We start from the raw sequence: 27,614 nt of genomic DNA on the forward strand, positions 1-27,614 counted from the left end.
AACAGCAAATTATTTCCAAATTCCTCTTCTCTCACCATGTCTTTGAAACTATCCTCAAATATCCTACTGCCACAACCTTGTCTCCAGGTAGGTAAATGCCCAAACAATGGGCTCTTCTTTCCCAGAAATGGGTATGTTTCCAGTTTAGAGCATGCTGTAATTGTTGGACAACCCCAACAGTCATTGTGCTGCTGACAACGGACTGCCATCTCCAGGGATCCAGCAAACAGACTAATCTGGAAGCTTCCTGGGCCACCAGCATGGATCATGCAGTGTGCAGGGTCCCCGCGGCAAGGCGTTCTGTGGCTGAGCCTAAAGGAAACAGAAGTGGTTGGTGTGTACACTCACGCGGAACTGTCTCCTTCCTACCACCCGCTGACATCAACCTTCGTCTATCTCGCTACAATTTCTCTGCACTCAGATTAATCCTAGGCGATGAAAAATGAACCTCTCCCCCACCCTTGCAGCCACCCTTCGCCTTACGCCCCCAGAGAAGAGTTTCTCCATCCGGCAACTGGTGAAGGCTTTTTTCCAAGTCACATGATCCAGGATGCAGGGGAAAATCCTTCTTGGAACAGAGCTGGGTACAGAACCGAATCAGATGAGGAGAGATAAGGTGTGATGTGGGACAGACTATATAAAGCATGGAGCCAAGGCTGCAACAAGCAGGCAGCTGTGGGGCTCCTTCCCCTGACCCAGCCATGCAGGTGCAGCCCGGCTCGGTAGCCAGCCCCTGGAGAAGCACGAGGCCCTGGAGAAGCACAAGTCGCAGCTACTTCTACCTCAGCACCACCGCACTGGTGTGCCTTGTTGTGGCAGTGGCGATCATTCTGGTCCTGGTAGTCCAGAAAAAAGTGAGTAAACATCTTTTTTCTGCTTTTCTTTTCTCATTTATTATTTGTGTCCTCTAGAGAAACAGCCCTGGGAAGCTAATGAATAGTTTAACTGGGAGCAAAAAACATTTAAAAAGTGAAAATAAGTAAAACTATGTATATAAAGAGATTATATCAGAGAAAAGGGGAAAAACTAGAAATGAACTTTCTGCACTCAGTGGGAATTTTTTAAAAAGAAATAGAACTGGACATGAGCTCAAAATTTTCCAGATGTACTGGAGCCAACAGAGCAGAGAGGAGCTGCTGGCCTTGAGAAGTTAAGATTGAAGCCCAGGTGGGTCACAGCCTCACAGTATGGAGGGAGGAAGCATGGGGAGCCGTGATGGCGAGTGTACATGTGGGTATCACCTCTGTAAGGCGCTCATCCTAATTCTAAGGCTATGTCCTCAGTCCGTGCTCCCAGGGCTTCTGAGGCCTCTCTTTTGTCAAGAGTCTGTTGTTGCTGTTGTTTGTTTGTTTGTTTGTTTGTTGTTGTGGTTGTGTTCTTGCTTGCTTGCTTGTTTTTCGTGAGGAGCTACTTTTTAAAGACTGTGATATTGTGATATAAGAGAGAGAGAGAGAGAGAGAGAGAGAGAGAAGAAGAAGAAGAAGAAGAAGAAGAAGAAGAAGAAGGAGGAGGAGGAGGAGGAGGAGGAGGAGGAGGAGGAGGAGGAGAGGCCAAGTCTTCCCAGAGCTCTGCTATTTCAATGTTAAAACCCACAAAAGAAATCGAAAGCTTCCTCACAAGCCACTGACTTTGAAGAGTTCAGGGTGTTGAAAAGTAGCAATGTTTTTGTCACCTGTACCCTCTGAGATGCACACATAATGTGCAGGGCCACACCATCTTGGGAGATTTCGTTTGTTTGAAATGGGGGTAGGAGGAGAAAGTCAAACCGTAGTTTAGAAAAGTATCCTTGAGATAGAACTCTTACACACTGGAAAGGACTGCATGGTCAGCTCCCATGAATCAAAGGCTTGGGGTGAGATCCAGGCATGGTGATTTGGATACTGTATGGATACCATTGCTGCAACACCCTGCCCAAGTGTGAACTCACCTAATTTATAATTCTTCCAAGTTGCCTTGGACCACAGGCTCTGCAGCATACTAGTTGCCTTACAAGTATCATCAAGTATGGATATTGAAATAAAGCTTTAAAGCTCCTTCCTCCTTGGCAGTGTAAGAAGGGAGTTATTCACACTTGGCCTGCAGAGCTGATGGGACTCATCAGTTCATGGATCGTTTGCGTCTGCCAAGAAGGACTCGCAAACAAACCTCTGGGCACTTTCTCTTCTCTCCACATTCTCTACTTTCTGTCACTCTGATTTTCCATACACCAGATGTGTATTGTTTTGCAGTAATGGCCAGGTAAGAGAGATTAGAGTAGCCTGAAGACACTTGTCATTCAGAGGATAGAGGCAGAACTGCTGGGTGGGGGGAAGAAGCCAAGGTGGGGAAGGCTGATGGTGGCACTGTGCAGAAGCAGTTCCCATCCACCATTGAAATGATTCCTCCTGTGAAATCTGGACAGGCTTCTGCCCTGTTTCTGCAAATGCACAAAACGAAGCACAGACAGGGGACAGGGCTTAAAGTCAAGCACCCTGAGCAAGTGGTACAGTAGGGGCTGCTTAGTGGCTTTTGGTTGCTCTGTGAGAATGCTGTTCCCTTTGCTTGCCCTGATGGTGGCAGAAACATTCCCATTCTTCTCTCAGAGATTTTTCCTCTTGTGTCTGTTGATCTGACTTACCTCCGTGCCCAGGTATAGAACGGTGCACAGCCTGTGTGTAAGCTCTAGTATGCTGTGATTTTTTTTTTTTTACCTGTCAGATACTTGCTCACAAGCTAGGGCTTTCCATTTTAATAGCTATGCTATTAAGAATCTAACGCTTTTCGCATATCGTTTCTAGTACATTATCAGGCATTAACTGTGGCAAGAACTGGGGAAACATGAGTCCCCTGGGCCTGGGTTATTAAGAGTACATCCCATAGGAAGGCAGATGGAGACTGTTACAAACAGGTGAACTTAGCAACTGAAAAGACTCAGTAGGAATCTGTCAAAGAACCCAAAGAAAAGATCCAAGGAGCTCAGACTCACATTCTAGTATTAAATGTGGAATGGGCAATGAACACATGGCGTCCTCCTTGTACCACAGGGATTGTGTAGGGAACTGTGAGGTTTACTTTACTGCCCTATGTAGGACCACCTCGAGACCACCTGTGAAGAAGTAGTTCCCCAGCAGACTGCAAGAAAACATCACTGGAAACTACAGTATCTGGTCAGAGTGAGAAATATGAATAACTTTCAAGAAATGGAAGAGATGAGAATAGAGGCCCCACCTGCACGACTGCAGAGATGAGAAAAGAGATGGAGAAGGGAGAGTTAACCATGTCAGGAAAGTGAGCTGGGATCCTTGAGATTTTGCTAGAGGAAGAAATCGCTATAGTGGAGACAAAGGGGAAACTGAGGCATCAACTCAGTATTTACTGAGTATCTATTTGTACAGGGCACTGTTATAGACACTGGGTACATAACCCTAACCAAAACTTTGAGGCAAATCCACCCCTGCCCTTGAATTGTTTATATAGCTTTCTAGTGATGTCTTTGAAGGCGCCTGAGATAGCTACAGTTTTGTTTACATTTAAACCAACAATATTTATTATGAAATACATTTACGTTGTTTGGCAAAACTAACCAATAAATAAGGGGAAAGAAACTAGAAGCTCTTCATGCCTTGTCCTCCCAGAGGTAGCCTGTCTTTGCTGAGGAAGTCACTGTAAACAGATTCCTGTGTGTTCTTTGATAAAGCTGAGTGTCTACAAATACATAGTGCACAGATCTCATTATTAAGTCCACCTCATTCACTTGGTGCTTTATCATAGAGATCCATCCATGTCTATATGTAGAAGTCTGCTTTGTGCCACTGTAGCATCCTATCTGATTCTCTTGTGCCGATGCCTCGTGATTTACCTGTGCCTTGTAGGACATTTCTCTCTAGGACGTTTTGCCCTTTGTGCATGTTTACAAACAGGTTATGTGTAAACAAAGCCCTAGAAATGGGAATTGACTGTGCATCTTTTCACTCGAATGAATGTTGTCTATCAGCATTGATGGTAACATCTTGCGGTAGGGAAAGTCTACCATCAAGGGAATAGCTTTTCCCAGCACTATGAGAAGAAAGAAAAGTTGAGTAACTCAAGCGCATACACACTTTTCCATAGCTTGGGAAAGACTGCAGTATAGTGATGAATGTCTACACACAGAGCAAAGCAAAAGGAAGAAACATAATAGAGCTTCTCTTACCCCGACCCCCACCCCTCCCCCACCCCACCCCCATCCCCCGGGAAAGAAGAATCCATGATGACACTGGTTTCCTAGGCCCTTTGCTCACAGAGAGCTGTTTGCATTATAATGAAGGCTCTGAGCCATCAACCATAGCCATGTCTTCGCTTCCTAAGCCAGGAGGCTGAGCCTACCTAGGCCTAGGAATGAACACAAACACAGTCCAGAGTGGTATAGCAAGGTCTCGGGTTGTTTGATTTTCAAATATTGGACACCAATTCTAGAAAGAGAAAACAGCTAAGCCCACCGTTCTCTTTCTTTTGTAGGATGAATGCTGGTAAGGATAGTGTAGGGCTGAGGCTATTTGGGAGGAGCCCTGTTTCTTAAATTCAAGCAATCAAAGTGAGGTGAAATGCCCTGAGTCACTTTCCTTTTCTTAAGGGACTCCCCGCATCTGGGGTTCATTATTTTTAATAATTTGTTTAAATATTTAATTTAATTAATTAAGTTTTTCAAAACAGAAAACAAAAAAAAAAGCTGAGATTTCTTTCCTAAGGAGCAAGCACTCTGCAGTGTTTTGAAGGAAAGGCTCACATCCATGTGTGGGACCCACTCTGGGAACTCTCCCAACGTGAGAAACTGAAGCCTATAAAACCAAGCTTCAGGCAGAATACTCCAGATAGGAGAATGGGCCACCTCTGGTGAGGGTAGTGAGCATTTGGGGGAGTAACTAGAATGTAAGCTGAATCTGAGAAAATTTAGAAACTGTCCTTTAATTTTTTTCAAAAATGATATGCTAAAACCCATATAACCATCCACTAAATCTGTCAAGAATCCATCACATTCAAGCTGCCTCTGTACATATATGAAAGCAAGGCGTGGGCAGGGTGGCTTCACTCACCCATATTTTGCAATCCATCTCTATCCACCACAGCATTGTTACCATAGCCAAGAGTTCACGGTAACTCAGCAATGTCACCTAGTAACATACAATACATGTTCCATTTCCCCATATCTTCTATGGCTGGGTTTTTTATCGTTACTTGGGAGGTCTAGGCTCATATACCACCTGCTGTGTGGTATCTGCATATGTGTTAGTCGGAAACATTTATTTCAATTTAATGAGTAGACCTATCTGGTTTTGTGTCTCATATCTGTGATCCTAGCTATTCTCAAAGATAAGGCAAGAAGATTACAAATTCAAAACCAAACCTGGGCAAACTTAGTGAGACCCTGTTTCAAAATAAAAAAGTTTAAAGGGCTAGGGATGTAGTTCAGTACTGGGGTGCTTGCCTAGCATAGACAAGGCTTGAGTTCATTCTCCAATACCACAAGAAAATAAAATTAAATAAAATAAGAAAGCAAACCAATATGGATAGTCCTGATAGGTTGTTAGGAAAAGATTCCAGTTTGAGAGATGGCTTAGTGGTTGAGCTGTTTCTACCATGCATGAAGACCTAAATCTGCATGTTCAGAATTCAGGTGCACAACTATAAACCCATTGTTCCTAGACAAAATAGGATTTAGGGACAGGAAAATCACAGAGCAGAGCCTCCTTATCCAGCTAGTAGGTAGTGAACACAGAAGTGATCAACCAAAGGACAGACATGACAAAAGCTAAGAACTGATATGCCCTTTGACCACCACATGTGCATATATATATATATATATATATATATATATATATGTATATATTCACTCAGAGCCATGAACATGCTTAGACACACATACTCACATACATGATACACACACACACACGCAGAGAGAGACAGAGAGAGAGAGAGACAGAGAGAGAGAGACAGAGAGAGAGAGAGATTAAAACTTCCCAGCTTCACCCCAGAGCTACAAGTCAAACCAACATTTTAATAATCTTCCCAGAATAATAAAATTTGAGAAGCCATGCAGGAACTGTTACACCTATCCTTGATTGTTGGTTTTGTGGTATTGACTATGTTATAATTCTTTAGTAGAACAATCTACATTCTAGGTCTACCTGGGGTTATCTATGCTTGATATTATTATAGCATCTAGGGACAAATGTCTGGTTATTTATAGTTATATGTTTAGACACCTCATTAAGGGGACAACTAGCAACAATTTTTCTTTTCATGAATTTGTAATATGTGGTATAACACTCTCAAGACATGAATGTCTTCTGCTCAGCAGACTGGCATTTCTTGATGATCCTTATCTCTGAATCCTTTATTACCCTGAGGATTATGATGGAGGGTTAGTAGATGTTGTCGTCCTTTTGATTCACTAACTATATTCTTCTATAAAGATGAGCTCTCCATTATGATAATGGACCAGGCAGAGGTAGGACCCATCAAGCTAGACAATGAGTAGAGGCATGGCCCACAGGAAGACAAATTGGATTGTGAGAGTTACTAGGGTATGAACAATGGTTAGACTCCAGAGCAGGCTAAGACATACCAGGAAGTGAGACTAGATGACAACATTCATTAGTAGAGGAGGCCCAGAGAACAAAATAACAACTCCATCTTTAGAGCAGGAAGAGTTCTTAATCTCACAAATTCCTGCAGCAACTTTCCAAGACTAGAAGACCTACTTGCCTATTACAATACATCTTGAAGCCAGTCCTACTCTAAAAGTAGCTGGTGGATCAGACATGATGGCATGGCCAGGAGACTGACTACAGTCAGAATACCTCAGAGCCTATCCCGAATTCCTGAATCAGAATAGCTATTTTCATGACATGTTGCAAGTTGGAGAAACACTGGTTATTCCACTGCTCCAAATCCCATACCCGCCAAACCAGGAGTTCCTAATAAAAATACTTTCCTTAGGGGGTGTCTCCTATGACTGCCATTCACTCTCCCATTGGGTCTTGGGAGAACATACTGCTGTTTTGTCTGCCTTAATCTAGAGAGTCAATGCTATGGAGTTATCAATCTTCATAAACAGTATGACCAACTTTCTTATCTCTGGGATCTTTTGTAATGATTAAGTCATTTATCTGTGTTTAGACAACTCTTAATTCTTGAAGTCCACTTAATGACCAATACAATAAGGCCCAGAAAGGATTTGCTTCCCAGAGTAACCTGGATTAAGTGTTTAGTTGTCTTACCTTAAAGATAGTAGAGATCTCCATGTGCTGTGACCTACCTTCTAAGACAATGAAAATCAGAAAAGAAACAGATGTGAAATTCTCCATAGAATATTCCACACTTTAGTTGTCTTGGTAAGTGTTAGTAATAGAGGACTTTGTTTGAAAAGCAAATACGGGAACTTACACACATTTGTTCCATGCCCTCCACATCATTGCTCTAAAAGCAAACAGACCTTTCAGGGAATTAAGACAAACTAAACACATTATAAGGGCCAGAGCAGTCCCTCTCAAACAGCTACTATTTTCAAACAATAGCTAGTCATTTACATGCCATATCTTGTTATGTCTGCAATAGCCCAGAGTAAGAATCACTGGCCAAAGCTCTACTCACAGTAACTAAGGGAGAGAAAAATACAGTTCTAGGCTACTGATTGGCTTGCTTGGGGGTGTTGGGGGTGGGGGGTCATTTCACCTGGAGGAAAACAGACTGTGCATGGTCATTCTTTCCATTACACAGAAAGAACTCTAGTACTGTAGGAATGTCCGTCAGATGTCATAGAGGCTGAAAGAAAAGAGAAAGTATACTTAAGGAAATGAAGCAGGGTTTGGTAACCATGGTGATTGTTTTCCAGAGCTACTATGGAGAGGAGATGACAGCCTTGGGGAAGCCATTTGTTTGCATCTAGGTCAAGCCTGTGTCCTACCTTACTCAAAGCCAAGCCCTTGAGCAAGATAGTTCTCATTTTGCCCAGCCAAGGTCTCAAATTCCCCAGGCAAGGTTTATTAAAACAGTTTACAGACAGCACTCAGCATAGCGCCTCCGGTCTAAACAATCTGACAAATTCTAGCAGTCATCATCTTGTCTCATTAATGTAAGCAGTCATCATGTCCTAAGGCCTTGCTTCTCCATCCTCAAATAAAAGAGCTGCTTGAGAATAGGGAGGAGAGAGCAATGAAATGCACTGTCCTTGGCCAAGTGGAAAGTTCACTGAAGAATTTTAGTCCAGAATTGGCCCTAGACTCTAGTATCTTGGCATCCTTCCTTACAAAATCAACTTGATGGTCTGTAAGACATCTGTGTTTGTCTCTTGCTTTGACTATGGAATCACATCTGCTATGAGTAGCCAGAGGAAGCTGTAGAGACTTTGTGTTCTTCAACATAAGAGCAGTCAAACTTCTGTCCTGAATTCCCTGGACCCTAGGTAAAAGATGAAGTTACAGAAACCCCTGTCAGTGCTTTTGCCACTGGAGAAATAGAACTCTCAGTTGACAGGCAAAAACGAGGCTTTCCCTTCTATAACACCATGCCATTACATACATTTAGGTCCTCCTCCTAGATACACATCTTCTATCCTTGATGATAAAAGGTTTTCTGGAAGCCAAGAGTATCAACATTACCTGAGGACTTGGAGAGATAATGGCAACCCAAGCTCTACCCAAACCTGCTAAATAAATTTGCAGCCTGAGATCCTCAGCACTAAAGCTTCAGAAATTCTTTCTTTACTCACTGTGGTCCTCTCATGGTGTGTGCTACACTCAGTATTCTGATTCCATATTGATTTGTGTCTTTTCAATAGCTGTTTTAATGAACCAGGTCCATAGCATATCTTTGAATGAGTGACACAATGCACACCACAGATGATCCAAGGCTGAACGAGTGATTCTTTAGCATTTCTACCACTAGGATGGCTCTGCTGGTGTTGCTCTTCTGCTATTCACTCTGGTCTCTAGTGTCTAAGAGAATGTGGGGCTCTTGGTACTTTCAACCATGTTAGGATTCTTCTAAAAGGCCTTTAGTTGTGTGTTTGCACATCATGCTAATCAAAAGTCATGCTTGGCATCAAGCCAGCTGCTTAATATGTTTTGAAGCGCTGGCTGTTGTCTCACAGAGGCAACCTAAAGGGGAATTTTGTGATGTCAGGTTTTCCTAAGAATCATATGGGTAATCATGCAATCACCGATGTAAAGCACTGTTACACACATTCAGAACTCTCAGGAAATAAGGCAACACAATCGGAAAACAAGCAGAGGGGAAAGTATCTTCCAAAGCAACATCACATCTCTTCCCCCTAAAAAACTGAGACCCAAAGTTATAGACTTTCTTCAGATTAGTGTGACACCAAAGTTTGTATTCCTGAGGCCTCTTGAGCTGTATTCCTGGCAAACCACTCTTGGTCTACAGAAGAGACCTACTTTGTCAATAACAATGTGTCCACAGAAGGAGAATGACAGAGCACTTGGGGATATAAATTAAAATCATACCTCCAGATAGTCATCAGCCTTTGCACAGAACACTAAGAAAGTCAGATATAGTTTGTTGTTAACTTTCAGCTTTGGTAGACTTTGGGAAACTATTTTTCCATAAAAATATTCACCCATTTCTAGTGTTTATAATTATATCAGTTAAGTGCACTAGAGGTGACTGACTTATACAGGTCAAAACATAAATGTGGCATTCCATTCCTTTGTGGAAGGCTACTTATATGCCTCTCTAGGCTGACATGTGAAGACGTGAGGGTCATTGGAAAGCTAGTCTCTGAGGAATCTGTTGGGAACCAGTGCCCCTCCATCTCTGTGGGCCACTTTCACAGAACACGCTAACTACATTTCTCTTTAGTCCCCTCTGACAGTTTCCTCTTCAACAGACAATGTTTCCATCAACCTCTCATTCATTTACATAAAATATATGCAGACATTTATGATAATTATAGAAATCATTTGTAATATTGTGTGGATGTATTTACAAATACACCTCTATTTGTGCTATATATTTACGAATATTTGCAAATTCTATCTGGCCATAACCTTGGGATAAATCCACAAGATCAGAGACCCAGTTTACTTATATCATCCCAATGTTTGGAATATAAATACTAATAAAAACATCACAATTTCCAACCACAACCAAGGTAGAAAGGTATCTTCCAGGTATGTTTACAACACTTTTAGATGAACCAAATATGGAAATAAGAAAGTGTGTAGAATTATTCTGTTCATTTGATCATATGTTGACCTAAGGGGAAAAAACAGTACTGTGTGTGGAGAGGAAGAAAGCTCTTGACTGGGAAGTGGAAGTTCCAGCTGTGGTCCTGAGAGCCACAAGCTCTCTGTGTGTCCCTGGACAAGCTTTCTTGTCCTGTTTTTTGTATGTGAGATGTGGATGGTAACCCCTATCTGTGTTTCTCATAGACAGATGGGCTGGCATGGATAGGAAGCCCACTATACTTAACCAGTGAATGAGTATTCAAGCTTTAAGGGTCAGAGGGTGGGTGGGTTCTAAGTTGCACAGTGCTTTGAGGACTCCCAGGGAGAAAAGGAAGATAAGTTGTTTTAGTCAGTGTCCTCACCCTGCCCTTCTCTCTTTCTTTCCAGGACTCCACTCCAAAAACAACTGAGAAGGTCCCCCTTAAAGGAGGTAAGATCTCAGATTTAGGAATGAATGTGTAGTGAATCATGCAGATGACACCACAAGGTGTGATGCCTGCTTATCAACTGGCAATGCTGTGACTGTCCCCAACAGGAGTGGGATAGATGGAAGTAGGACTGATCGAGATGAGCTGATGCTTCGGACTCATCTGGGTAGCCCCTGATCACTGTGCTAATCCACACAACCCTCCCTCCTGCCAGGAACACTCTCACTAACACCATTGCTGTAGCCAAGCTGTGGACCCTGATGAGGACACAAGACAGCATGGTATTTTGAGCTAAACTGAGCAAACTTGTGTATGAATCTTGATACCATTTCCCACATGGAAGTCTCTGTTACACATCCATTAAACACAGATCACTGTGGTTCTAGACGAGCCAATCAGGGCCAGCTCATAACTGCTTGGCATGAAAACTGGCGTAAACTATTGGTCAAATAACTGGTCATAGCCAAAATACTTAATGAAGTTTAAGACCTATAAAAACAGACTTCTTCCCTCTACATTACCAGACACAGAAGCTATTAACATATTGGCCTCTACTAATCCCTAAGGGGATATATGCAGAGGTCAGTTAACATTGAAGATTAAACTCAAGGTTATCTGACTAGTTTTTTTCATGACTCAGAGAAGGAAAAATCAAACAGAGAGATAAAGTGTCTTGCTTTGATCATACAGGCTAAACCAAAAGGTCCTTGACTCTGACTCAGTGTCTTTATATTCAAAACATCAGTCTCCACCTTAGCTCCACTCTCAATTTTCAGAGTCCAGGTACCAAGCACAGCTGCCTGAGCACAGAACTGGAAGAACATGGGTCGGGTAGATAGACCAGGGTAGAGATGCTGGGCACCTTTGGGACAAGAGGATACAAAAGAACTGACACAGCTCCTTACAGCAGCAACACATTTGAAGTTTCTTTCCTTCAGGATATTCTACTGAAGACTTAGAATGTATGGGCAAGGAGCCCTGGGTAGACAGGCAGCCTTCTGAACCTATAAGATTGATGCATAACCTCAATATTGGCCAAAAACATTTAGGGCCTAGTGTGTGATCTTAATTCCCTCACTTGTGTAGATAACCAGATATGCAGTCAAAGAACAAGGTAAAGTTAGAAGGGCACAGACACTGCCTACAAAGATTTAGATAGTAAATATTCTAGGTTTTGCATGCCTTGGCTAAATCAGTCGTACAGTTACAGCCTGAAAACACACAAATCTGTGGGCCTGACTACAATCCCCTGGACCTCATTTACAGAATAAGTAGTGGTTGGGCTTGGCCCATAGACTGGAAGAGCAGACTCCTGTGGTACAGGTAGTGTAGGCTTTGGAGGTAGACATCCTTGCTAACTTGTTGCATATGTTCCTGTGGAGCTTTGCAAGGAGCAGTCTGCACTGATTAAACTTAATTCCTCCACCTCTCCTTCCATTGTCCTGCCACCACCCCAACTTAGATTTTTCTAGGAAAGATTGGAAGTTTTCATTTGGCAAGGGGCAGTAGCCACCTCCCATAGATATAATGTCTGTGGTGAAGATAGCCTTGATTAAGTGTCAGGACCCCAGCCACACTCACTAGCTGTTCTTTCTTGCTTGTAGAGTGCTCCAAACATTGGTCATCAAGTATAAAGCTCTAACTAGTGGGTGACACTGAATAGTTACAGTGCTAGTTAACTAGCACTGACCAGAGCCTAGGATGCAGGGCTCTGCACACATGCTAAACACAGGATATCCTTAGATCACATGAAATAAAAAAACAAAGAACAAAGTTGTCTTCTTGACAGCTGCTCAGTTACACTTAAGATGAAAACACTCTTTCTAGGAAAGCATATCCCGCTGTGTTCTGGTGTTAGAATGCCCCTCCCATCACAGGAAGAAATTGACACAGATGCTTGGTTGGTTTTGTCAAGTATTCTGTTTTCATGGTCATAAGAGGCAGAATAAAGCAAACTTTCCATGTTACTCCCCGGTTTTTCATTTGAGGGAACAACTTTCATTCGTGAAATCCCAAATTTGGGAAACTGTGGGTTTGACCACTTCCCAGTTCCCTCCTCACCTGGCTCTTGATTAGGAATATCCGAACAAGAACTAACACCAACACCAAAATAACCTCTGTCTTTAATTCAGGGTTTCTACAACAAGATTCTATTCATCAATGCTGATAATACGCCTCACTAGGAATGTTAAATTTTCCTTAAAGACATTCCCTACTTCCTTTGGGTTGGTCTGAGGATCAGCCTCGAGAGTTATCAGTACAGGGGTGGAGGGATGGGTGTATTCCCATTGACTTTCCGTTTGCAGGTAAGTTTCTGAGATCCGGGAAGTTAGGGGGACTTGCTAGAGGTTATACAGAAGACAAAAAGCGTCCTGCAAATATGAGACTCCAAGGTTTCCTCTGTTGCCCCTACTTCAGCCAGCACCCTGATGTGCATGGCCCCTAACTCCCACTTTTAATGTACATGCATACTTACCTTGACTCCACAAATTGGGGGCCCTATAATAGGATGAGGGAGAAAAATAACATCTGAGGCCAAAACCTGGTTCCCACACCAGCAGGAACTGGTGTCTCTTTAGGAAAACTTTTCTCCCCTCCGAACATCACTGGGCTAAATATACTAAATGAATTCAAGTTGGAGCTAGAAAGAATGCTTCTTTTACAAGCCTGTAGGCAGGTAAATGCTTGCAGCATGAGAGCCTGAGTCGCATCCCCATCATCCACATAAAAAGAGGAGCAGTTGTATATACCAATAATACAAGCATTGAGAACACAGAAACAGGAAGGTCTCTGAGTCTCACTGGCCAGGCAGCCTACCCAAACTGGAAGGCTCTGGGATCAGTAAGAAACCTTGTCTTAAGAAATAAGACAGCAAGCAATTGAGGAAGACATACTGTGTTGACCTCTAGTCTCTACACATGTAAATACACATGAATATGTATGTGCACACACACTTGAGGGTTCATGTGTGCGCACATGCACACACACACACACACACACACACACTAGCAGAGTTCTTTGACACTTCCTGAGACTAGAATTCTCTTGTCCTATATAGAAAGAGAGAAAGAAATAGCCTGACAGTTGTCTGAAGAAAATCTGAAGCCACAATCTTAAGCCAACACAAGAAACAAATTGCCCATTTGGAAAAGGAAAAGAAGCAGGCAGGGAAAACGAGAACACTGTTGCAAGACATCCCAGGCAGGGCAGAAGTCTTGGGAGGAAGTCCCAGGGATGGCATGAGGTTTGTCACAAGGACAGAAGTTACAAGGATCGCAGCTACCATGACAGCTGTTGTAACCAGGAAACCAGCACTGACCAGAGCCTAGGATGCAGGGCTCTGCACACATGCTAAGCACAGGATATCCTTAGCTACAGGGAAACCACAGAAAACCACACCCGTGTTAGTAATGAGCCCTAACACAAACTTGTCATTCCTGGCCAGAATAGGCCCCAGTCAATGGTTGACTTGTACTCGGCCCACTGTGCTTGAGGCTTGTTAGACATTCAGTTGGATCCATGGGCAAACTGGAAGGCTGGGAGGCAAGCCTGTCCTGTATGCTTCGTGCTGGGTTTTATTCTCTCCTCTAGCAGACAGAGGTAATATGCCTCCTGCAGAGAACCACCATGATCATGAAATCGAACCAAAAATACACCTTCATTTTCCCACTTGGCTGGACCTCAGAGCATCCATCTGGTCCACTTTGCTCTTCCATCTTCCATGAAACAGTCTGCCTCCTCCAGACACAGCTTAAAGCCAAGGCTCCTGCATCCTCTTGTCATTTCTTGTTTTAATGTTTTGCTTCCAATGAGTTTTGACTCTCTAATGTTGCTCACTACTGGGCTCATTTGTCCAAATCTCAGATTAGAAGTCCCTTTACCTGGATTTCCAAGGAGTTTCAACTGCTGCCCTGGGTCTGCTTTTCTCCCTCCAGACCCCACCAGGCACCGTTCCTCATGAGGCTGGACTGATAGGAATGAAGCTTAGCCAAGGCAGGTAGGTTAGACAGGATCTTGTACTGAGTGAGATCAGGAGAAAGAGCCTTCTCCAGAGACAGTTTTCAGTGAAACAGCTCTCTTTATTAGGGAAGACCAAGAACTATCTAACCCTTGGGGCATAGGTAGGGGCTTGCAGGGTAAGTGTTCATCTTTGGCTGGGACAGAAGTGCTGGGGAATGCTTTATGTGCATAAAGAGGAATCCCAGGTGCTTGTAGGACATATCCTTATAAGGGTGAGATGAAGTTTAACCTATAATCTGGCCAGCAGGCTATGTGACAACCTCAATGGTGGTGGAGGTGGGGGTCATAAGGCTTACATTGCCTGGTCGTGCAAGCCCAGAGCAAGGAGGAAGCAGTCCTACTCCTGCCTGTCTCAAGACAAGATTTTCAGGGTTTGGACACAATTCATCCTCACTCTTGTGCTGAACCAGCTCCCCTGGTCACACAGCTTTCCAGCCCCATGCCCAACAAAACCTCAAATCTTTGTATAGCAATATCTGCAGAAGGATGTAAGATGTGCAGAAATGCTGTCAGGACAAAATGGTAAAGTACTGTGCCTCCCAGCAGGTGGTGGAGGCGTCTGGGGTTCTCTTTTGTAAAGCTGAAGATATTTCAGCCACTAGGAACTTCTCAAAGGCTAGCATACTCTGTCACTAAGTTCTGGGATGGACAGAGAGGGTCACTGGTGCTTTGGGACAGGTTTAAGAGGGTCATGTGACCTGGAGTGATTCCATATCCTGTCATTAGAAAAAGTTGTTGGTTTGGGTTTTTTGTTTTTGTTTTGTTTTGTTTGTGCAGTTTTTGCTTGTTTGTTTTGCTTTACTTTTTTTCTTGCAAATGCTTATGTGGCTCATGGTACCCAGGGGTCCTTAATGTCCTGAGGATGGTCATACCTTCCAAAGCTAAAAGGAAAAAATGGGCATCAAAAGAGGTGAAATGAGGCAGGCATATGATAAAGAAATACTGAGTGTGAGAAAACCGAACAGCCAGGGAGACTAATTTCTCCCCAGTATTTTACTGACCCAAATGGTCTATGACCATTTGTCATAGAGAAGCCACACTGAAGGCACAAGGAGTGACAGTCTTCCTTGTCCTCACACTCCCTTCCCCTCAGAAGAATAAACACTGGCTGGCAGAGTCTTACTCTGTCAGAGGAATGGGGCTGGATCCAGAATATCCACGTCTGCAGTTTGTTACTCCTGGGTTCCATTTTTCTTCATCTCCTTTGCAGCATCATACGATGCTTTCCCATGGGGATAAATTGCTTTTCAGCCGGTCACATACTTCACTTGCCACAAGGAACCTATTTGTTATTCCAGTCAATCTTAACACACTCAATAAAACCTGCTCTTAAACCCACTTTCTTTTGCTCAAGGCAGAGATAAGAGGAATTAGGAATCTCTCTGTTGAAAATACCCAGGAAGTGAGCCATTCCGAATGATGCGGAATGGAATCCTGCATAGGCTATCTAGCGTTCTAAAGCCACAACCCCTAATTTTCACACACACCCAAAAAAGAATGAGGAGGCAGGAGACAACATGAGGTACAGGGGAGAGGAGAGAACACAAATAAGGTAAAAAGGTTTCCACTTGATGCTAGAATTGCCAGATATAATTCCCAGTCTCCAGCTCCAGAGGATATGCCAACTTGCCTATCATCCTACACTTGAAGAGGGTGGAAGAAGGAGGGAAATAAAGGGAGAGGGAGGGGGATGGAGGGAAGAAGGGTAGATAGTCCTAGACCTCAAACTGATTCCTTTTTATACTCTGTTCAAGCCCCAGAGACATCTGTGTGCCAGGCAGGTAGCCCAGGCCCCAGACCAGAAAAGGGGAGCCAACTATTTGATGTTATTTGTGTGGTATACAATAGGCTCAGTGTTGTCCATTATTCCATTTAATCCTCTTGCAAGAGGTTGAGGTGTATGCACTCACTTTGAGGAAGAAGGAGCAGCTCAGAGAGTCTCACATACCCGGGCTAATCCATACAACCAGTAGGGAACCAGGGTGGGATGTGGACTCACACGGGTCCAATATCCTGAGAGTGCTTCTGTGTTTCTGCACTGCAAATAAGTGGTGGCATAGGAAAGGCCATTTAGAATGTTAGAAGAGTTTACGATGTTTCTTAAACATCCCCTCCACCACTGTCAGGTCCATCAGTCTTTAATATGCATTACCTGCAATGAAGTGCCCTAGGGCCAGATGTGTTTACCTTACATACCACAACAGGTCAGCACTTCCAGCTCCCAAAAGCCTTCACAGTATTGATGTGAATCCTAATTTCATTTTAACCCATGTTTGTTCCTTGCTTTCTCTGTGTTCAACAATAAGCATGCTGTCTACCAGGGATTTTTTTTCAAGGACCGCTGTGAATCCAGAGTCTCCCTTTTACATATGACTTCTCTTGAGATTCCTGTCTATATCATAAATTTTCTTGGCCTGGTAGCATCAAGGAAATGGTTCGATTTGAAGGAATGTCTGTGAAGTGACCCTTTGCACAATGCCCACCAGGTTACCGGTTCCCACTGATCCCAAATTCGGTTGGGAATGAAGATTCCTCTAGATGTCGCTGTTGGGACTTTCCCTGGGTATTCTCCAGGGAAGAAGAAATTAAAACACGTTTCTTCTGTTTCTTCAAAGATTAAGATATTTCCAAGAGGTCTTCACCCTCCCCTCCCCCACAAAATCAGAGAGTCTCAAACAATTGTGTAGAGAAGTGAGAAAGCCTACTCTCACAGGCGATACAGTGTTTCATCCCGCCCCTCCCCTCCCCTCCAAATCAGAGAGCCTCAAACAATTGTGTCCAGAAGTGGGAAAGTCTACTCTCAAAGGTAATACAGTGTTTCATTTTCATGAGCATCTCGTTATCTAATCCTCTCTGTATGGCATCACAGAGCTATCCCAAGAAAACAAGAAAAAGAGACAAGAAGTGAAGCGACCTCACATTCTCAGAGTCATGGCTAGTGCCAGTTACTAGACATCTGTAATCTTGATGTGTGTCGTACTAGCTACGCATCTCTGTTGAGTGTCACTGGGCTTACTTCACTGGTACAGTAAGAAGCTGAAGTTCTGGGAGAGGAAATGACGGATCTAACACCTTCACTAGAACCACATGCTCTCTGAGAAGCACCATCTGCCTGGTCCTCATAGAGTCGTTCTGAAGAAGTTGACTAGGTCACAAATCATCTGACTCGAAAGCCCAATTTCCCTGACCTGCGACTTGACCCGGGCAATCTCCCAGACTCAGGATCAGGAAGGCACCCTGAAGCTTCTTTCCCAGCAACGCCCTCCAGCTGTCTCCTGAGGCTTCAGTCCCGGGTGTGTGTAATGGCTACAGACTCATTTCTCCTCCGTTTAACCCTCACTGCTCTAGAATGATCTAGAAAGGCATTTCTACATCTCAAGTCATCTTAGTTCCCCATCTAAATAGGAACACTAAAATCTGAAAGAGAATATTCCAGAATCCCAACATCCAAACATCAACTAAGCCTCTTCTCTCAGAATAACCCCCTCCAGACTCAGGCACTGGGGAGACAGATAGCAGAGATACAGTCTAGTTGCTCACTCCACAAATCTCTGGAGCCACGGCAGGATTCCTACTGCCTGGGGTACCTATAAAAGTCTTCATATCCACAATAGACTATCTTATCATGGGTTCACAAGCTGATGAGACTTGAGTTGCATGACTGGTACACCACAAAATATTGTCTAGGTCTTAGCAAGATCCCTGTGACTTTCAAAGCGGCCAGCCCACTCCTTGAACAGCACTGACTGGCCAAATATTCAAGCTCCCATCTCTTTGACTTAGGTTATAACTTGGGTATCCTTCTTATATGTCTGCCCCAGAAACCATGTGAGGAAAAGGAGATCAGAGTGGTGTTAGTTGTCAGCTGAGAGCATTTTAAGCCTTCAGAAGCCACTAAGACTCTTGGTGTTTGAGCCCCACCACGCATCCTTCACTCTTCTTTTGCTGACACCTCCAAATGTGAAGGAACAGAGATGGTACCCTTCTCCAAGGTCTTCTTCCAGCTCAACAGTGTCAATCTCTCAATACCCAGCCCCTCCTTGAACCAACTCCAGCAATGGCATTCTTAGAAGGAGAAGCCCTTGCTTAATCTTTAGCATGAAACTATCTAATCAATTCTTTAAGAAAAACTACAGTATGCCTGCCATTTGACTTCAGGAAATGCAAATGCTTCAAAATAAGGTAGACTTTTTCCATTATTGGGTTTCTCAGAATTACAGCTGAGGTCACCCCACTGTACACATGAAGACCAAAGGGGAAAAACAGACGAAGAAAAATGCCTGCATGTGTGAGAGACAAGCCTGGGCTTGTACTTCTGCCACCATCTGTAGATGCTCAGCTCTGGCAGATAGCACCACAAGCCACCTGATACAGAGGGACCTTAGGACTAGAGAGATCGAGCCTGATTTTGATGTGACATCTTGGCTTTGATCCAGGGCATGAATCCTACTTTCCCACCTAACTTAGAATCCGTGAGAGTCAGGCCAATATTCCCCCTGCCAGGGGGAAAAACAAGCCAAGCACTCCTTCTTACTACACTGATGCCCTTAGCACTGGTCCAGCCAGAGCTACGGAAGGAAATAAGAGAGATGGTCTAGTTGACTCCATTCAGCAAATGCATCTTCTTGGCTGATCAGTAGGAGAGTAGTCTCTGCCAGGATGTGTTTTAAAGGACAACTGTCTTGATAGGAAGCAGGGCATTCCACTTGACAGGAACCAGAGGTATGCAGGTGGAAGCATATCCATGTAGTTGTGTACTGGAGCTGCAAGTCTCCAAACTTGTGTAGAGTGGGGGGAAATCTGGGCATTAGAGTCACACTGACTGAGTTTTGATCTCCGCCCTACTAGCAACTAGATGTGTGGCTGAGAACAAGCCAGTTAACCCTTTCTTATTTATCTATCTATTTATTTATATCCCAAATGCTGGCCCTCCTCCAATTCCTCCCTCACAGAGTCTTTCTTCCCATTCCCCCTCCCCTTCTCCTCTAGGAGGATGCTCCCTCACTCCTCACCCATATATCCCCTCCCACCCTGGAGTATCAAGTCCCTGCAGGATTAATTATGCACATCCTGTCCTGCTGAGGCAAGACAAAGCAGTCCTCTGCTTCATACTTCATATGGTATCTGCATCTGTTTCAGTCAGCTGCCGGGTAGAGCATCTCAGAGGACAGTTATGCTAGACTCCTGTCTGCAAGCACAACATGGCATCCGTAATAGTGTCAGAGATTAGTGTTTACCCAAGGGATAGGTATCAAGTTGGGCCATTATTGTTTGGCCATTTCTTCAGTCTCTACTTCATCTTTGCCCACCCCCCACCCCCAGTTAAAGTTTTAAAACCTAGGGTTTCCAATATAAATAACAGAGATAACTGTAAACTATCTCTCATGGGATGATTGTAAAAATTAAATCTCTTATGGGATGCTTGTAAAAAAATGTAAAACTGAAATCATGGCTGTAGCATGCTCAGTAAAACATTACAAAAATAGTCAACATTAGTTATGATGGTGGTACTGATGGTGACATTGATTACTATTAAGACACAGAATAAAATGAGGGAGGGTATGGGCTGATACTAGAGAGATTGGGAGGAGTCAAAAGCCCATGGGAGCTGTAGGGAACATAAATCAGAAAGTGATTCACAGCAAAGAGAGTCAGTCCAATTTGCATCTCTCTGGTTTCTTTTGGTTGATGTTCTACAGTCCCAAAGATGAGACTGGACAATAGTCACACCTCCTTAGACTATTACACATTGGGATCAAAGTTCTGGTTATACACATCCAATATGCAGGGCAGCAACAAGCCTCACAAGAACACTGCTTAGATGATAATTATGGGATAAGATCTAGAGAGTGGAAGCTGGCCTTCAGCCTTTGATGGTCCAGAAGCCATGTGTGAGTCCAGAACATCTAGAGATGAATACTACCCCTACTTTTGCTGGGGGTTCCTCTAGTAGTGAGCTTGCTCAGACAGCAGAGGGAAACCTTCACTCAGCTTCTAGCCATTCTCGGGGCCCCAGGGGCTTTCTCGATTGAATCTGGGCAATAGGATAAAGGAAGTAACTGGTAGTATCCATGTGTCTCTGTTTAATTTCTGTTTCCAGGATCTGTCCATTGGTGAGAGTCAGGTGTTGAAGTCTCCCACTATTATTGTGTAAGGTGCAATGTGTGCTTTGAGCTTTACTAAAGTTTCTTTAATGAATGTGGCTGCCATTACATTTGGAGCATAGGTATTTAGAATTGAGAGTTCATCTTGGTAGATTTTACCTTTGATGAGTATGAAGTGCCCCTTCTTGTCTTTTTTGATAACTTTGGGTTGGAAGTCAATTTTATTCGATATTAGAATGGCTACTCCAGCTTGTCTCTTCAGACCATTTGCTTGAAAATTGCATTCCAACCTTTTACTCTGAGGTAGTGTCTGTCTTTATCCCTGAGGTGGGTTTCCTGTAAGCAGCAAAATGTTGGGTCCTGTTTGTGTAGCCAGTTTGTTAGTCTATGTCTTTTTATTGGGGAATTGAGTCCATTGATGTTAAGAGGAATCAAAGAAAAGTAATTGGTGTTTCCTGCATGGTACAGGTACAGCGACAGACAGGTAGATCAATGGAATAGAATTGAAGACCCAGAAATGAACCCACACACCTATGGTCACTTGATCTTTAACAAGGGAGCTAAAACCATCCAGTGGAAAAAAGACAGCATTTTCAACAAATGGTGCTGGCACAACTGGCAGTTAGCATGTAGAAGGATGAGAACTGATCCATTCTTATCTCCTTGTACAAAGCTAAGTGGATCAAAAAACTCCACATAAAACCAGAGACACTGAAACTTATAGAGGAGAAAGTGGGGGAAACCTTTAAAGATATGGACACAGGGGAAAAATTCCTAAACAGAACAGCAATGGTCTGTGCTGTAAGATCAAGAGTTGACAAATGGGACCACATAAAATTGCAAAGCTTCTGTAGGGCAAAGGATACTGTCACTAAGACAAAAAGGCCACCAATGGAGTGGGAAAGAATTTTTACCAATCCTAAATCTGACAGGGGACTAATATCCAATATATACAAAGAGCTCAAGAAGCTGAACTCCAGAAATTCAAATAATCCCATTATAAAATGGGGTGCAGAGCTAAACAAAGAATTCTCAACTGAGGAATACCAAAGGGCTATGAAGCACTTAAAAATGTTCACCATCCTTAATCATCAGGGAAATGCAAATCAAAACAACCCTGAGATTCCACCTTACATCAGTCAGAATGGCTAAGATCAAAAATTCAGGTGACAGCAGATGCTGGTGAGGATGTGGAGAAAGAGGAACAATCCTCCATTGCTGGTGGGATTGCAAGCTGGCACAACCACTCTGGAAATCAGTCTGGCAGTTCCTCAGAAAACAGGACATAGTACTACTGGTAGATCCATCAATACCTCTCCTGGGCATATACCCAGAAGATGTTCCAACCGGTAATAAGGACACATGCTCCACTTTGTTCATAGCAGCCCTATTTATTTATAATAGCCTGAAGCTGGAAAGAACCCAGATGTCCCTCAACAGAGATATGGAGACATAAAATGTGGTACATTTACACAATGGAGTACTACTCAGCTATTTAAAGCAATGAATTTATGAAATTCTTGGGCAAATGGATGTATCTGGAGGATATCATCCTGAGTGAGTAACCCAATCACAAAAGAAGTCACTTGATATGCACTCACTGATTAGTGGATATTAGCCCAGAAACCTAGAATACCCAAGATACAACTTCCAAAACACAAGAAAATCAAGAAGGAAGACCAATGTGTGGATACTTTATTCCTCCCTAGAATACGGAATAAAATATCCATAGAAGGAGTTGCAGAGATAAAGTTTGGAGCTAAGATGAAAGGATGGACCATCCAGAGACTGCCCCACCCGGGGGCCCATCCCATAATCAGCCACCAAACGCAGACACTATTGCATACGCCAGCAAGATTTTGCTGAAGGGACCCTGATATAGCTGTCTCCTGTGAGGCTTTGCCAGTGACTGGCAAATATAGAAGTGGATGTTCACAGTCATCTATAGGATGGAACACAGGGCCTCTAATATAGGAGCTAGAGAAAGTACCCAAGAGCTGAAGGGGTCTGCAACCCTATAGGTGGGACAAAAATATGAACTAATCAGTACCCCCAGAGCTTGTGTCTCTAGCTGCATATGTAGCAGAAGATGGCCTAGTTGGCCATCATTAGGAAGGGAGGCCCCTTGGTCTAGCAAACTTTATATGCCCCAGTCAGTAGAATGCCAGGGCCAAGAAGTGGGAGTGAGTGGGTAAGGGAGCAGGGTGGGAGGAGGATATAGGGGCTTTTGGGATAGCATTTGAAATGTAAATGAAGTAAATATCTAATTTAAAAATGTGGGGGGAAAAAGAAAATAACTGGGAGCTCAGGACATACTATTCAGAGACAGTATGTAAGCTCACCAGGGCGTGGCTCCTATTGTATGAGCTTAAAGCTGTTAGTTTCTGAAGGATGGACTGAGTGGTCATCTCTGGTGACATCATCAAAATATGTCAATGTCAGATTGGAGAGTTTCCAGTTCTCCAATAGGGGAACCAAGGCCCAAAGAAGAGGAGATCTGCTCCAAATACATTGAATTTGAGTCACTGCAGGAAATGTATAATTTGGTTCTTTGCATACGAAATAGCTTGTTATAATAAGAAAGAGTGATCATCATCAGTGATGATATTAAACATATTTTTATTTCTCTAATCCTATAATGACACAAATAGCATGTTTGTCTCTATTAAAGAAGCTCCAGATGGGAGGCTTCCTGCTAAGATGTCATTAATGTTTTGTCCTCTTAAAATTTGAATGGGATGTTTTTATCTAGGCAGTCTAGATGAGGCAGATGTAGGGCATCCTCACATTTCCACATGCTCACTCAACCCTGAGTATGTCCTTGAGTGTCTTCAGACATAAAAGTTGGCCCTGGGTTACTCTGAGAACCAGATTAGCTGATGCTGGTAAAAGCAGAGTCTAGTGTCTGCCAAGCAGAAGATGCTGGGTAGGAAAACCTGCATCAGTGTTGCTGTTGGAGAGACTGGTGTTCAGGCTGAAGGACATGGATGCTCAATCTCATATGACCTATTGGTGGTGCTCAATAAAACCTTTCATGAGAACCATCTAGAATGGTGGCCAGCACTAGATGATATTTATCTTCTGTAGTATTCTCTAACAGTCCAAGCAGAAGAAAACTTTAAAACTGAAAATCCTAGGCTGTTTAACAGCAAGATTTGAAAACAAGTTTGAGGGATTGTTGTTGTTATTGTTGTTGTTGTTGTCGTCGTCGTCATCATCATCAGTGGTGTGTGTGTGTGTGTGTGTCTATGTGTGTGTGGTGTTTGTGCTTAATTTAACCTCATAAACAGGAACAGACTAGTAAATTTCATCTCAGCAAGTCACGGAAAAAGATGTAGTTGTTTACAGTCCCCAAAGAATCAAAAGACAACTCATACCTGATCTTCTTTTAGGAAATTGCTCAGAGGATCTCTTATGTACCCTGAAAAGTACTCCATCCAAGAAGTCATGGGCCTACCTCCAAGGTCAGTAGCCAAAGCTAGAGAATTATATCCTCATGAAGATGATGTCCTATGCCAACTTCCAATCCAGAGTAGAGTCCTCTAGTTGAAAATGTCATGTAAATGTGTTCTTAGCTAACATCATACTTTTTATAAATTGAATTTCAATGTCTTAGAGGAAGAAGATGAGAGTATTTTATTTCCAAAGCTACAAGGCTCTTCTCTCAACCCCCATTTGATAGGGGAAAAAGAAGTTGGTTAGAAATGGCACGGTTATTATATGCCCCAGTACAGGGGAATGCCAGGGCCAGGAAGAGGGAGTGGGTGGGTTGGGGAGCAGGGCAGGGGGAGGGTATAGGGGACTTTCGGGATAACATTTGAAATGTAAATGAAGAAAATATATAATTAAAAAAAAAGAAAGAAATGGCACAGTTAAAAAAATAAAAACCATGAGCTTTGAGGGAGCTGCATTAGGGCCCATATTGGAAGCAGCTATGGACAGGTGGATGGGTGTTCGAAAGCTCCCTCAGCACATGGGAAACACTTCATTCACTCCTTTAGGTTTCCTATCTGTCCTTTAAAGACACTTTTGTCCCTTGATTGCATCATGTCCTCCTTCCTCTACTACCTCCACTACCGTGCATGGACTTATTAGTTTGGGCCAAATGCAATCTTTTCCCGAGTGCAAAGAAAGAACGACTCCATCTCTACCTCTATGAAGGTATTCACAGGGGAACTACAAAATTGCCTGGTCCCCAGATTGACAGCTTAATGGGCTCCTTGGCGCAGGGCCTGTTTGCATATTGCAGTGTGCTTCAGGTAAGAGTCCTTTGTAAATGAAACAGTAAGAGGCACTTAGAACTTGAAAGAATGAGCCATGGAAGAGATGGGCAAGATTCTCCAAATAGCCATTTTGCTCATTTAAAGGGAAAAAATCTTCATTTTGCAGTTACATTAGTTCTTGCCTTTCAATTGAATTGCTACAAGGATTGAAGAGAAAGCATTGAATCAATTAAAACCAGTATGCCACCTTCCCAGTTCTGTAGGCACCTTTACCAGTCAATGCTAAATTTCATTTGTTAGGACTCAGAGACTTGGCTTTCACACAAATACTTTTGCTTAGAGGCTGTAATTCCCTGCTTTTCTATAATCCTAAAGCTGGGTCCCTCACTGTGCACATGAGGTGCCCATGCAAGGATGTTTGATTGTACTTTAAAGAAAAGAGGCATTCAAAACTTCAGACCATGTTAAAAGGTATATGTTATTTTTTATCAGCACATATTAATTGCCTGTAATAATAAGTTTAATTGTTGATATGTTTTATGAATGAACATAACCAACTTTTATTTTATCTTAAATACAAAGATTAATAGACATACACCTGAAAAACTCAATACTGAAATTGAATAGTATTGTATGTCACAGCTCTGCCACCACCCACAATGCATATCGAAACATTAAATGCTCGTTCATTAACAAATAGCACAATAGCACGACCTTTGTGCAAAATACAGCCTAGGTGGATGTGGTCTGAAAAAGCAAGGAGCTAGGGAAATGGCATAGGCAGTCAAGTGACTGACTTTCAAGCATGAGGCTCAGAGCTGGGGTACTGGAATCTGCTTTTTTAAAGCCAAACATGGTCCCTCATGCTTGCAATGCCAGTACTGCTAAGGCAAAAGTAGGGTGATCCGTGGAGCACATTGACTGACCAGTTTAACCTACTGGGCAAGATTCTGAATGGTGAAAATCCCTGTATCAAAAACACAAGTTATGGAGCTGGAGAGATGTCTCAGCAGTTAAGCGTGTTTTCTCTTCCAGAAGACCCAAATTTGTTTCCCAACATTCACATCAAGTGTCTCAAAACTGCCTATGGTTCCATCTCCAGAGTATCTGATGCCCTCTTCTGGCGTCTGTAGGCACAACACACGCACACACACACACACACACACACACACACACACACACACACACACACATACACACATGCACACACATGCTGAATATACTCATAGAGACAAACATACATACACATAAATAAAAATAAACCTTTATTTAAAAAAAATAGAAACAAGGTAGATGGTACCAGTACTGTGCATACTGGTACTGTATAAAGACTGATATTCAAGGCTATCTTCTGGGTTAAACATGCACATGTACACAGACAGGTACACCTGCACCTGCACCTGCACCTGCACACATGCCTGGATCTAACACATATAGACATAGAAACATACACACTGAACAAAGGTAAAAAAAATTAACAAGTGTCAAATGATATGAGATAATAATAAAAAGAAAGTCATCTATTGGAGCTGCCTCCCATTAGAAAATTCTCTGTAAAGTCTTTCGTTTTCCAATGCAGTGTTGTATGTGATCCAACCCTGTAGTCTGAGCATTAAACAAACAAAAGACAGATGGTTTTATTCCTGTGACTTCCTAAGTATAAAAAAATAAGCTATAAAAGAATATTCTAGAAAGAGCACTTCAGAAGATGTTTAAATATTTGGGATGGCAGGTACCCTTCTAGAAAACAGAGATGCTGAGTGGGAACCTTGAAAAAGAGGTTTCCAAGATGTACCTAACATGTAAGTAATAATTCTATCTTTCCAGTGTCAAAGCATCTCAACAATTCCAAACTGTCTTGGAACCAAGATGGCACCATCCACGGACTCATATACCAGGATGGGAACCTGATAGTCCAATTCCCTGGCTTGTACTTCATCGTCTGCCAACTGCAGTTCCTCGTGCAGTGCTCAAATCATTCTGTGGACCTGACATTGCAGCTCCTCATCAATTCCAAGATCAAAAGGCAGACGTTGGTAACAGTGTGTGAGTCTGGAGTTCAGAGCAAGAATATCTACCAGAATCTCTCTCAGTTCTTGCTGCATTACTTACAGGTCAACTCTACCATATCAGTCAGGGTGGATAATTTCCAGTATGTGGATACAAACACTTTCCCTCTTGATAATGTGCTATCCGTCTTCTTATATAGTAGCTCAGACTGAGTAGTTGTTCTTAACCTTTATGAATATGCTGTCTACCATACAGTACTTCATCTGTCCAAACATGGGCAAAAGAAAATATTAGGACAACTCAAACTAAGCATGTGAGTTAGTGCACTTCTCTTTCTGTCCTTTGGAAAAATACAAACCCAGGATTTAGAAAGTGAAGTCTCCTTCAGATGCACAAACAGGAAAGAATGTGATATGTGCACAGAGACCTACTTGGGCACTAGAAGGGGTTGAGTTGTCCCAGTATAACCACTAATTCACTGACCTTGAGCCATTTTTCCTCCCCCTGGAACTCCGGGTCTGAATCTGGAAAAGTAGGAGATGGGATTTACATTTCCCCAATATTTTCTTCAACTCAGAAGATGAGACCATGGAGCTGAGTTCCCCACGCAGATGAAGGCCTCCC

The 27,614-nt window shown here is 42.9% G+C and overlaps 1 protein-coding gene across 1 annotated transcript; it reads left to right on the forward strand.

Annotated features, from left to right (window-relative positions):
- Positions 1-644: 644 nt before the first annotated feature.
- Tnfsf8 (TNF superfamily member 8) lies at positions 645-27,202 on the forward strand. Its single transcript, XM_021161545.2, has 4 exons — positions 645-854; positions 10,593-10,635; positions 24,150-24,221; positions 26,808-27,202. The coding sequence occupies exons 1-4, from the start codon at positions 645-647 to the stop codon at positions 27,200-27,202; spliced, it is 720 nt and encodes a 239-aa protein (XP_021017204.1).
- The last annotated feature ends 412 nt before the right edge of the window (positions 27,203-27,614 follow it).

The sequence above is a fragment of the Mus caroli genome, unplaced genomic scaffold, assembly GCF_978045245.1.
Source record: "Mus caroli unplaced genomic scaffold, Mus_caroli_1 scaffold_6, whole genome shotgun sequence".
In the NCBI taxonomy this organism is placed as follows: domain Eukaryota; kingdom Metazoa; phylum Chordata; class Mammalia; order Rodentia; family Muridae; genus Mus; species Mus caroli.

Bases quoted from the DNA above. Each gene is read 5' to 3' on its own strand.
- Tnfsf8 (XM_021161545.2), top strand. From the start codon at position 645: ATGGAGCCAAGGCTGCAACAAGCAGGCAGCTGTGGGGCTCCTTCCCCT. The intron at 10,636-24,149 runs GTAAGATCTCAG...ATCTTCTTTTAG, and splicing joins GAAGGTCCCCCTTAAAGGAG to GAAATTGCTCAGAGGATCTC. The intron at 24,222-26,807 runs GTCAGTAGCCAA...CTATCTTTCCAG, and splicing joins GTCATGGGCCTACCTCCAAG to TGTCAAAGCATCTCAACAAT.